This window comes from Scylla paramamosain, chromosome 5 (genome assembly GCF_035594125.1).
Source record: "Scylla paramamosain isolate STU-SP2022 chromosome 5, ASM3559412v1, whole genome shotgun sequence".
In the NCBI taxonomy this organism is placed as follows: Eukaryota; Metazoa; Arthropoda; class Malacostraca; order Decapoda; family Portunidae; genus Scylla; species Scylla paramamosain.
The window spans coordinates 11711921-11724191 of NC_087155.1; the positions used below are offsets into that span (position 1 = coordinate 11711921).

The following is a 12271-nucleotide window of genomic DNA, read 5'->3' on the forward strand; positions in this document are numbered from 1 at the left end:
CGGACTGACGAGCGAGATAATGAGACGTCACAGGCTCCAGCGCACTTTCCGCGTCATCCAGGTGCTTAAACGCTCGCCAGATTTCGTCTGAATATAAAACAGCTCCTCCGGCTCATGAGTAAGTCCTGTTGGATAAATTCTCGCCGCCATATTTTACGCTGCCCGAGCTGATTTTGAGATGCTTCACGCTGCTCCTTAGCCTGTAAAGTTACTAATCTACTAATACCAGTTTGCTATTCTCTATCGCGTCAGGCCGATTTTTGCACTCAACTGGCAAGGGCGGAAAACTGGCCAAGACTGCCCGAGCAATGCTAAATCGGTCAACTCCATGAATCGGTCAAGAAAGGTCGGTCAAAATACCCACCCAGCGGAACCTTTCCAGATCCCAGACGACACGGAACCCTCGCCCCTCCGTTCCGTCGCCTCAGAGGTGGTCACATTCCTTCCTCTCTCGTCTTTGGTATCTCGCCGGGCTCCTCTCCGTGTTAGCCTTGGAGACTTGAGGGGGAAGAGAGTGACACACTGATCTTATCACAACACTCGCTTGGCTTAGTGCAGTGGGCCACGGGAGGATGACGGAAAGTCGGGAAATATCTTATAAAAGTTCTGGCCCGAAGATGACGGAGAGGAATGTTCGCCTGCCAGTGACTGGAGTAAAGTTAGGAAAGCTCTGAAAGGTTTGGCCCAAGTTCGTATATTCATTGAGGAAAATAAATACCACGTCAGCCCGCCAACCTACAGTACCCTGTGTCCATTATATTTACAAGGCTTTAAACCTTTTTACTGGTACCAATAAAGGTTGTCGTCCTTATCCGTCACAGTAAAATCGGTGCACCTTCGTTTCCCGCAATAAATACAATTCCCAGTGCACTCTTCGGGGAAAAGCACCTGCCCGCAGAGGCCGAAAGTAAGTGGAGGTCCAAACGGCGCCTCCATTCCGGGACCCACTTTGGAGTAAACCCGACGGTGAAAACTAGGCGGCTTTTTTTTTTTAAGGTTAGTGCCGCGAGTGATTGAAAGGTGAGGCAGCCTGAGAGTTGTAGGAGGAGGAGGAGGAGGAGGAGGAGGAGGAGGAGGAGGAGAAGGAAGAGGAGGAGGAGGAAGGTAGAGAGGAAAAATAAGAGGCAGGGACTTTAAAGAGATAAGGGAGGGAAGCAGAAATGCAAATGTGTGAGGAAGCCGAGAGAAATGACAGGGAAGAGAGGATATGGTGTAAAAATGTAAGGAAGAATGAGGATGTAAAGCTGGAAATCGTCATAAAGGAACAGAGAGGTGGAAAGAGAAACGAGGAACTGAAAATTACGGACGAGAGAAACGGTGCGAGGCGGCGAGGGACGTGGCGGAGAGACGCTAACGAAGAAAGGAGGCAGAAGAGGAAAGATTAACTAAAGAAGGCTGCCACATCGGGATATAAAGAGCAACAAAGGCCCTTCAGCTGACCGTAACCTGCTAAAGACGCAACAAAAGTGGTAATGTTAACAGCTCAACCAGCCACCTCCAACGACCCCCTCAGTCCTCATTAGCAAGTCAAACTACGCACCCTTCGATTCCCCCTCCTCCTTCTCCTCTTCCTCCTCCCCCTCATTCCATGCCCCTTCCTCTCCATCATGACCCTCACCTCCCCTCCTCTTCATCATGACCCTCATCTCGCTCCTCTCCCATTCCATTACCATTCCTCTCTTTCTCCTCCACGTAGTCTTATTCCTCCAAACCCGGTACAGGTCCAGCCTCTCATCTCTTCTCCCTACCCACTGTATGCCCCGATAACCCTCCCCCTCCCCTCCCCACCCCAGCCTTGCTCCTCACCGTCTACTCCCACCTGCTCATTCCAAGCAACATCACCATCCAACACTATAACTACCACCACCATAAGTATCGCACCATTGCTTGTTTGATCGTCACACACTGACTCCCTGCCCAGAGCATAATTCGCGTTGCTTGTCTTATATTATCCGCCACGAGTCTGCTGCATCCTACGTTGCAAGATCGAGGGAAGTGTTTTTTGCGGTTCCTAAGAGAGCCGCGGGCGTGTTAAGAAAATGACGTGAGGAATCCAGTTATGAGCTCGAATCTTGGAATAAGCCTGAGGGAGGGAGGGAGGGATGGAGGAGGAAGGTTGAAGGGAGGAACAACATAGTATAGGAAAATGTTTATGGCGATACGCGGGGAGGTAAATATACTACATCAAGCCTTTTCCTCCTTACCCCTTGGACGTGCAGGGGAGGAAGGGAGGAAGAGAGAAAAAAAATATGAAAAAAAAGGATGGAGAACTAAAGAGTATAAATCATGAGTTTAAACACGCCTTATAAAATATGTATATGCACTATTTATCAATTAGGTAACAAAGTGTGAAATTTTACAGGCTTGACCACGAGACGCCAGCCTGACAAAATGATCATCCGAGATTAATACGAAAATTAGACCCGACGGAGGGACCTGCTCACCCCCCCTCTCCACCTCCCTAGCTCCCTCCATCCCTCCCTCTTCCTCCTTCCTTCCTTCCAGCACAAGGCGAAGGTGACGACGGAGAATCGGGCCACGTATAGGTCGTAGTCAGGCAGGTGAAAGGTGGACAAAAAGGGTGACGGTACAAGAGTGAGGAACAACGGGGAGGGAAATGGGAATGCGTACCCAAAAAAATACCGGATGAAAAGCAAGAGATGACCAGTGCGGGATGAGCTGAAAGGAGAGGTAGAGGGAAGACTTAAAGGAAAGGAAAGGACTGGCGGAGATAAAAGAACGGAGGCGATACAGGGAACTGATAGAGGAGAAAAAACGCGAAATGATCGGAAAGGAGAGACTTCTTTTGGAGTGCGAGGAAGATGGAAAGAGAAATGCACGTGTCGCGGAATGTGAAATGCAAAAAAAAAAAAAAAAAAGGGAAGAAAGGGGAGAAGAGAAAGAATAAGACAAAAGAAAGGTTACTCAGGAAGATAGAACTCGAAAAATATGCGAGGAAAGAAGGAGAAAATGTAAATAAAGAGAGCGAGAAGAAGAGGAAAGACGAGGAGAGGCGAGGGAGAGGCAGGGAGTGGAGGGTCGGGATGTCGGTGTTTTATTGCAGGGTGTCTGGAAGAGGCCGGTCGGTCAGTCAGTCGGTTTCTCCCTCTTTCTCTCCCTCCTCCCGGCACTGATGCTATCACGCCCACACACACGCACACACGCCCTGCACACACACACACACACACACACACACACACACACACACACACACACACACTTACACACACACACACACGTAATACACACAGTCCGATGTAAAGGCGCACACTCTGAAGACCTACAAGAGAAAATCCTTTGAGCTTACAGAAAACAAGGTTCACCGGAGGCAATAAATGTGTGAAAAGTGAGTCGATGAGAGGCGGGGAGATGGTGGAGCGGGGCAGGGGGAGAGAGGCACGGGTGGGGAGGCACAGGTGCTTGTGAGGCAATATTGGGCTGGACACAACACGGAGATGCAAAAGTACTCACGCGTGAGGTAGAGGACGGTGGCCAGCGCGCCTAGCACCAGCAGCAGCAGCAGCACCACGGCAGTCAGCACCATGCACACCCGCCGCCTCCCACCTTCGCCGCGCATAAACTTCACCTTCCACACCCTAAATAGTCCTTGGCGCTTCAGTTTGGCAGGTGTGGGCGTCGCTCCTCCCTTGCCGTGGCGCGCGGAGGAGCGGAGGGAAGGCGTGGTGTTATGGGCGGGTGTGGGCGGGGTGTGAGTGGGCTCTCGGGCCAGTAGGGCGGATACAGTTGGCAGAATGGAAGAGGATGTGGAGTTTCCGCAGGAGTCGGTCCGAACGAGGTACTTGGCCGGGGTTCCGGAGGACAGATGGGAGGAGGCCGCCGATGCCGCCCTCAGCGAGCCGCGGGCGTTATTATAGTTGAGGGTGGGCGTGCCGGCCCCGCCTTCGCGTGGATACAGGTGTGGCTGGGCGTAGATGGGCTCCGTGCTGGAGTAGTCGCTGCCGCCGTAGTGGTAGTCCGGCCGCTGGTCCAGCCCGGGGTCCAGCCGGTGCTCGTGGGGATCCAGCTGGTGCTCGCGGGGGTCCAACCGAGGGTCACGCGGGTCCATGTGTTCGCGTGGGTCCCGGTGGTCCCTGTGGTCTCTGTGGTCCCTGGGGTCGCGTGGGTCCCTCGGGTCCACATGGTCTCGGGGGTCTACATGGTCGCGGGGGTCCACGTGGTGGTCGCGGGAGTCCAGGCGGTGGTCGCGGTGATCGAGGTGCTCCCGCATGTCTCGTGGGTCTACGTGGTGCTCCCGAGGGTCCCGGTGATTGTCCCGGTGGTCCAAGTGATCGCGGGGGTCAGCGTGGTCCCGGTGGTCCAGGTGGTCGCCGCGATGACCGGGACACTGGTAGACGTGGTCGTGGCCACGGGGAGCCTGGCAGGAGTACATGGGCTCGCTGTGAGGCACGTGGGAGTGCGGGCCGAGGTGGGCGGGGCACAGGGGCGGCAACGAAGGATCGGGGTAGTGGGATGAGGTGGTGGTGTGGCCTGGTGTCTGGGCTGGCGAAGACACGGGGCCCCCGGACACTTGTACCACAGCCCCAGGCAACACGTTCCCGGGAATGCCCGTCACGCCCAGCACGCGTCCATTGTGAACGTGAGCAATGTGTTGCGGGACGCCCACGGGCCTGGTATTGTGGGCGTGAGCGTGGTGGATGGCGGGGAGGTGGTGTGGTCGCCGTTGGGACATGTTGCGTGGGGCTCCTCGCGCGCTCTCGTAGACGGACTGGTCGCTGTCGAGGAACGCCGGGTTCTCCATCTGCAAGGACACAGGAAATGGGTCAGTCAGAGCAGGTAGCAGCGCGTAAAGCAGCTGCTGGAAGCACGCTGCGTCTCAGCCACCACCCCACCCACACCCGCCCAACCCACACCTCAGTATATCACACACACACTTACATTTATAGCCATTAATCACGCCACAATAGTCCCTCTTCCATCCTTATTGCCGTTTATCCTTCACAACACAACAGTCCTGTCAGGCCCCTATTCTCCGCCGCACCCTCGCTTCTCCGTCCTCACCCTAGCTCACTGTCTCCCCGCCCACATCCCCAGTCCCCGCCCAGACTCCGCCCCGCCGCCGCCCACACACCTGCTCAGAAACCACAGACCATCCACACTCCAACACACCCCACCGGCGATACCAATTAACACCAAAACACTACCACCACACCTCACTTCCTCCCGCTTCTCCTTCTCTTTCTCTTTAACTTTTCTCTTTATCCCTCCCCCCACTCTCCTCCTATTCCTCGTCATCGTCCTCTTCTTCCTCCTCGACATCCACCTACTTCGATCAAGCCATCCAAACAGCTCCAAAGCAAACACTAATATCGTTCTATTTTTTCGTCAAGGCAACTCCCCTGATCTTTAGGGTCCCAAGACGGCCTGTGTAAACGAGGAGGCAATTTGTAAGCTGCTCCTTCAAAAGTAAACATCGGTATGTCGAACAAATTACAGGTAAATTAAGTCAACATTCCCCATTTTCTGTAGTTAATTATACGACAGGTAAAAGAGAACACAGTGGCCAGCCATACGTAGGTGAAAAATAAAACAAGTGTGTGTAGTAAAGTACCGACACAGTAAAGCAAGGCAGATATTTACGTACCTATTCTCATTAGTACACGAATGGAAAAAAAATTACGAAATATATTCACGCCATGTATCAGGGAGGGAGGGGAAACATGTACACATTACCATTACATTACCAATGAGAGAGAGAAAAAAAAGAGTAACAATAAATTCACGAAATGCATCAGGTAACTTAGTCTGCTTTGTCCTTTGTCCCAGGTCGGTGTGTGTGTGTGTGTGTGTGTGTGTGTCCGTCCACGTGTTTGTGCTTCTGTTCGTCAACACGCTGCTAAGAGCTTCATTTCCTTTCCAATCTGGCTATCAGGTGTTTGTTCCGACTGCCGCAGAGGTGAGAAGAAAACGGAGGGGAGAGAGTAAAGGCGAGGGAAGGAGGCCATGGGAAAGAGAACGAGAGAGAGAGAGAGAGAGAGAGAGAGAGAGAGAGAGAGAGAGAGAGAGAGAGAGAGAGAGAGAGAGTAGTGAGAGGGGAGAGCGAACTCGGAGAGGGGAAATAATGAGAAAGGAATTAGTTGGAGCTGAGCAGTAAAAAGGAAGGGGGAAGTATCGAAGGAACAGAAGATTGAGAATGAGGGTGAGGAGAAGGAGGAGGAGGAGGAGGAGGAGGAAGAAGAGGATCGGGATGAGAATGAAGTGGAGGAAGAAGAGAAGTAAGGGGAGAAAGAAGGCAAGGAAGACCACCATGGAGGGAATGTGTGTGTGTGTGTGTGTAAGAGAGAGAGAGAGAGAGAGAGAGAGAGAGAGAGAGAGAGAGAGAGAGAGAGAGAGAGAGAGAGAGAGAGAGAGAGAGAGAGATGATAGAGATAAGAGAATACAAAGAACTGCTGAAGGAGGAGGAGAAGGAGGAGGAGGAAGGAAGAAGAGGAGGAAAATTAGGGAGATAAGTAAAATAATTAAAAGAGAAAATAACTTCCAGATGATTAAATGAAGGATTGACTTGGTTACCTTCTTGCACATCACGAGTATAACGAAAATAACATTGTGTGGAGAGGAACGACTAAACCAATTTCATGACCTCATTAAGAAGAGACTATGACGATACACACACGTAATAAGGATAATAACAACAATATACACGATTAGTAAAGTGGCGATAATGGCAAATAGACCGAGATGGAAGTGAAGATGGAAGAGGAGGAGAAGGAGGTGGAGGGAGAGGAGGAGGAAGATGGAGAGGAGAAAATTAGGAGAGAGGAAATATTAGTAGCGAGAAAAATGACAAGTAGGAGGAGGATGGGGGCTGGGAAACTCAATATTTGTCCTCGGTGTCTGTACAAGCGTCCTTTTCCTCCCGTCCCACCTTTCCCCCCCTGGTGCTGCTTCCCGTCCCGTGCTTCCCGCCCCATTCACCCCGCCTCCTTCCTGGCCCTTGTTTGTTTACAGGTCACTGAGAACACCCGCAGTTTGTTTGTCGACAACCGTCCGGCCTTGCTGTTTGCCTTCGTTAGCTCACAGTCCGATGAAATACACACACACACACACACACACACACACACACACACACACACACACACACACACACACACACACACACACGGAGCTTCTTTCCTCACCCAGGCCCCCTTACAGCCATCCGAGCCAGCACAGTGATGGGAAAGGGGGCGCGAGGGTGATGGGAAGCCAGAAAATTAATAGTGTTTGTTCAGTCAGCAAGCGTCGATGAGTGATGGTGATGGTGGTGACGGAAGGGTGGGCGGTGATACGAACGGAAGTAATAACGGTGATGGCACGATGTTATTTTTTATGTCTTAAATTCTAAATGATTAGTGATATGGAGGCGAGGGGTGCAGGGTGGATCGCAGGTGCTGAGTGAAGTAATGACGAGCGGGGCAAGACAGTAACACGCATGCAGCTCTGATAGGGACATTGGAATCTGGGATGGAAGCGGGATGAAAAAAAAAAGAGAGGGATATACTCGCATTTTTAAAGGTGACTGTGCAGCAGAGCCTGAATACGTCATGCCAGGATATTATTTTTTGAAACACGAGGAAAGACAGAGAAAAAATAGTTAGTGATATTTCCAAAAAGCTATTATCTAACTGCATTCAACAAAATAAATAATTGACGTTGGAAAGCCATTATATTCATCGCAACTTTGACCACTATTCAATAACCGGAAATAAATGGCTGCCGGCGTCTCTCACACCATTAATATACTTTCAACCGGGCACACAAACATTGCCCATTGAAAAATTAATCTCGGTCTTAAAAAAAAAAAAAAATCACTGCCACATTCTTTCCTAACGAGAGGGTTAAAATAAAAGAGAGAGAGAAAAAAAAAGGAAAAAAATCTGAGCCTTACGGACGCAGAAAACATGCGTCAGAGGAGGCCACCACGCGGGGCCTGTCACCATATCTCCTGACGGGCCGGAAGACATCGCAGGAAGCGGGTAGTGAGGGAGGTGACCCGGCGGGCGGCGGGTCACGGTGTCTAATGGAAAAGTGGAGTATAACCGTTCAGGAAGGAAGCGGCCGAGCAGGGAGATAGAGCGGCCTAATATAAGAGGCACGCGGCGGGGGGCGGCATTGTGGCGCTGCTGGAAGGCCGCTGTCGATGGAAGAATTCTGGTTATGGTGGACAACTGTACTGCCGCCGAGACTGGAGGGATTGTGGCGATGGGAGGATGATGGAAAAAAATACCCGGGTGGCAGTGGTGGTGGTGGTGGTGGTGGTGGTGGTGGCGGCGGCATGTTACTGATGATGCGGAAAATGTGGTGATGGTTGTGAGGATTTCTGGCGATTGGAAAAGTTGTGGCGGTTGCAAGATGAAAATAATACAGCCGATTTTATCGGACATTTCCAAGAGACTGAGAGGGCAAGTAAAAAAAAAAAAAAAAAAGTTGTATACGAACTAAATAAAAGTTGAACCGCAAAGAAAATGGAAAGGAATAGAGTGAGGGAGGGTATCTGTGAATCTCTTTTTTTCCGTGAATCTCATTTCCCGTCTTTTCTGTTACGCTGAATGCTTCCATGTCCCCCTGTCTACTGAAGATCCGTTGCTCAATAAGCTTGCTGGCTTGAAGAAACCACATGATATATATATATATATATATATATATATATATATATATATATATATATATATATATATATATATATATATATATATATATATATATATATGTGTGTGTGTGTGTGTGTATGTGTATATATATATATATATATATATATATATATATATATATATATATATATATATATATATATATATATATATATATATATATATATATATATATATATATATATGTGTGTGTGTGTGTGTGTGTGTGTGTGTGTGTGTGTGTGTGTGTGTGTGTGTGTGTGTGTGTGTGTGTGTGTGTGTGTGGGTGGATACAAGCAAAGCATATTAACCTCTGCTAAACCGAAACTAAGCTCATCCGAACCGATTCTAACCGTGACCGTATCCGCTGAGGTCACGCAAACAACCCTCGAAATCCCCTCCTCCTTCCTCCCATCTCCCTCCTTCCTTGTTTCCACATTACCTCCCCTACTTTCTTACTCTCCCGTTCTCATCCATCTCCCAGCCCACCACCGCTACCTTCCCTCCCCTCCTCGTTCGCTCAGCCGCCTCCACCGCTTCCCATCGAATGTTATCCGTTTACCGCCGCGTGAGGAAGGGGGGAGGGAGAGACGGGAGAAGGTTAGCGTCCCCATAAAGTGACAGTATCTCCCCGGAACGACGCGGGGACGCTAAAAATCCTCCCGGCACCTCCGACCTTTCCTTCTTCCCGGTCCTCATCGTCTTCCTCCTCCTCCTCCTCCTCTCCCTCCTCTTTCACCTATTTCAAATGGACACAGACAAAAAAAAAAAAAAAAAAGTTGGCATCCCTCGCGGCCTCTCTGTCAGCGAGGTCATGTGTGGTCGGTCCAAAGTTTCCGGTCAACAAGGTGCCGGCGACAAATTGAGGACCAAGTCGCTATCGGGCCCCGCTAAGAAGCCGCACCGCAGGCTGAAGATTGAGAGAAGTAGCAGTGGGAAGGTGGATGGGGGTGTAGAGACAAGTTGTGTGTGTGTGTGTGTGTGTGTGTGTATGTGTGTGTGTGTGTGTGGTGAAGATACTGTTGTGTCAGGAAGCTAGGTTTGTGTCAGTGGAAGGTGGTGGGGGTTAGCTATTGTGTATTTGAGGTCTGCTTGCTTGTTCGTTAGTTGTGTGTGTGTAGCCAGAGGAGAGGGGTGAAAGGTCAGGCGGACGTGTAATAAACAGTGGGGCATTGAATTCAAAATGCATCTCACGTTGACACCGTGATTGGTAAGTCGTCCGTGTGCTCGTGCTCATAAGGTTCACCGTTGTGTACTGCCCCAGGTGCTCACAGTTCATACTGCCACCCGGGCCAGTAATTAATAACCAAGGAACGTTTACCTTTCAAACTTTAAAGTTGTGAATCCTTCATGAAGCACCAACGAGAAGGGTCACGACGCGTTTGATTGAGGCTATTTAAAGTTTCTCTGTGTGCTCTCTCTCTCTCTCTCTCTCTGTGTGTGTGTGTGTTTAGGAATACACAAATAGTGTATACGCTTCCATTCAGAATTCCCCTTAATGAAACATAATATTAGTCTTGCTTTTGTCAGGGACGCACACCAACACGTCCATTAGTCAAATTCTTGCTGTATTGCATTTTCCTGTCAGCACCTTACCCGTGTTTTCTTCCCCCCCTTCCTCCACCGCCCCTTCCGCCCGTGTGTTGTTTGAAGGGAAGGAAAGTAGACATTTTAAGGCAGGCGGAAGTTCAGCACGACCGACCTCCATCAGCCAGTCACCTACCATCGCAAGCCCCCCGTCGCCCCCCGTCACCTCAACACACTCTTTCACACCTGTGCTCCCTCCCTGCCGCCCCCCCCTCCCCGCGACCCATAATCCCCTCACCTTTAAGGCAAGGCAGTACAAAGCTCCCCTCCTTAATCATCATCTCCCCGTCCTGCTCCCCTTTTTCCCATAACACAAATGTCTCTATTCCTTTACGCATTCCCGATTTCCGTCATTCATCTTTCCGCAGACCCCCTACTCTCTCTCACACACTCTCTCGCTCTCTCTTAACCCTCCCTCGGTCGTCACAATTAATCCATCTCCCCTTTTTTCCACATCCCTACATCCTCATTCTCACACACTTCCTCACTCCCGTAATGGCAGCTTAGAATGTAATCCCCACACACAGTACCCACCCTCCTCCCACTGCAAATTTCTCCCCTCCACCCTTGTGACCACGCGACCTTCCTCTCCCTCTCTCTCTCTCTCTCTCTTCACTCCCTTCACCACGCACGCCGGAACACTTGCACCGCCAGCTACTCTGCTAATACACAACAAACGGCTTCGGGATATCGTAAGCTGCCTTCATAAGCCAATAACTTTTGCTTACACTCCAGCATTCCTAGATAGCGCGAGAAGAGGAGGTGGTAGAGGTAGAAGAAGATGGGGAAAAGCAGAGTGGGAGAGAGAGGACGGTGACGAAGGTGAGGAGAAAGAGATGGGGGAAGGAACGGGAGGAAGGAGAAGGAAAGACGTTTGATGGAGGGGTGGAAAGGTGGAGAGGTGGTGGAGGAAGAAGATGGGAAAAGGAGAGTGAGGACGGTGACGGAGATGAGGAGAAAAAGATGGGGGAAGGAAGGAGAGGAAGGAGAAGGAAAGACGTTTAGTGGAGGGTGGAAGGAAGGGTGGAGAGGTGAACAGGGTCCATCTCGTGGTTGTCCAGGGTTCTGAGACACGCTAATGGCTCGCTGGAATACCGCTGATACGCCTTTGTTCTCCATCACTAGACAAAGGTGTTGTTAGTCTCTCTCTCTCTCTCTCTCTCTCTCTCTCTCTCTCTCTCTCTCTCTCTCTCTCTCTCTCTCTCTCTCTCTCTCATTCCTTTCTTCTTAGTGCCGTTTTTATATCGTGCGTTTGTTTAATGTTCTTCCTTCCCCTTCATTTGTCTTCCTTTCCACTTTACATTTTTCTTCCTGTAGTTTCTCGTTCATCAAGGGTATTTTTCCTCTCATCTTCAGTGCGCTTGCTCGCTTTTCTTTTCAGCACCTTTCGTTCTTGTGTTGCTGTTCCATTCGTGCGTTAAGATCAATTATGCATGCGCAGTTTGAGATTTCCTACAAAACACACGATGAAGTACTAGTGTAGTTTATACTCGTATCTGTTATTGTTATTATTAGTATTGGTGGTGGTGGTGGTGGTGGTGGTGGTAGTAGTAGTATTGGTAGTAGTAGTAGTATTGGTGGTAGTAGTAGTAGTAGTAGTAGTAGTAGTAGTAGTAGTAGTAGAAGATGATGTAGTAATGGTAGTAAGTATGCTACTACTACTACTACTACTACTACTACTACTACTACTACTTCTACTACTACCACCACCACCACCACCTCTACTGCTCATCAACGAAAACTGCAATAACCAAAAAATAATGGAGCAGAAACAACAACAGCAAAAAAAAAAAGAAAAAAAAAAGAAAAAAAAAGAGCATACTAAATGAATTACCCTCAGTCAATCAATGTTACAGATGAGGAAGCCGACTATTTTTCCTTATTTTTTTCCCCTTCCTCTGCCACCGTCACAATTTGTAGATCGTGGCTAATCACTCTGAGCTTCTACCAACGGCCGCGGAGATTACCCTCAGTAAATAGTGGCCGGGTTGGGGAAGGGGGCAGTGGGGAGGAGGAGGAGGAGGGGGGATGGAGTGTTCGAGGGGGGCACTTTGTCG

General features: G+C 49.9%; 1 protein-coding gene across 1 annotated transcript in view; it reads right to left on the reverse strand.

The window, feature by feature from the left end:
• LOC135100528 (uncharacterized) overlaps window positions 1-12271 on the reverse strand; it is a 95032-nt gene that overhangs the window by 49828 nt on the left and 32933 nt on the right. Inside the window, exon 2 of the mRNA XM_064003502.1 lies at window positions 3472-4759. Within this exon, the coding sequence (XP_063859572.1) occupies window positions 3472-4759 (1288 nt within the window). The remainder of the gene's footprint in view (window positions 1-3471; window positions 4760-12271) is intronic.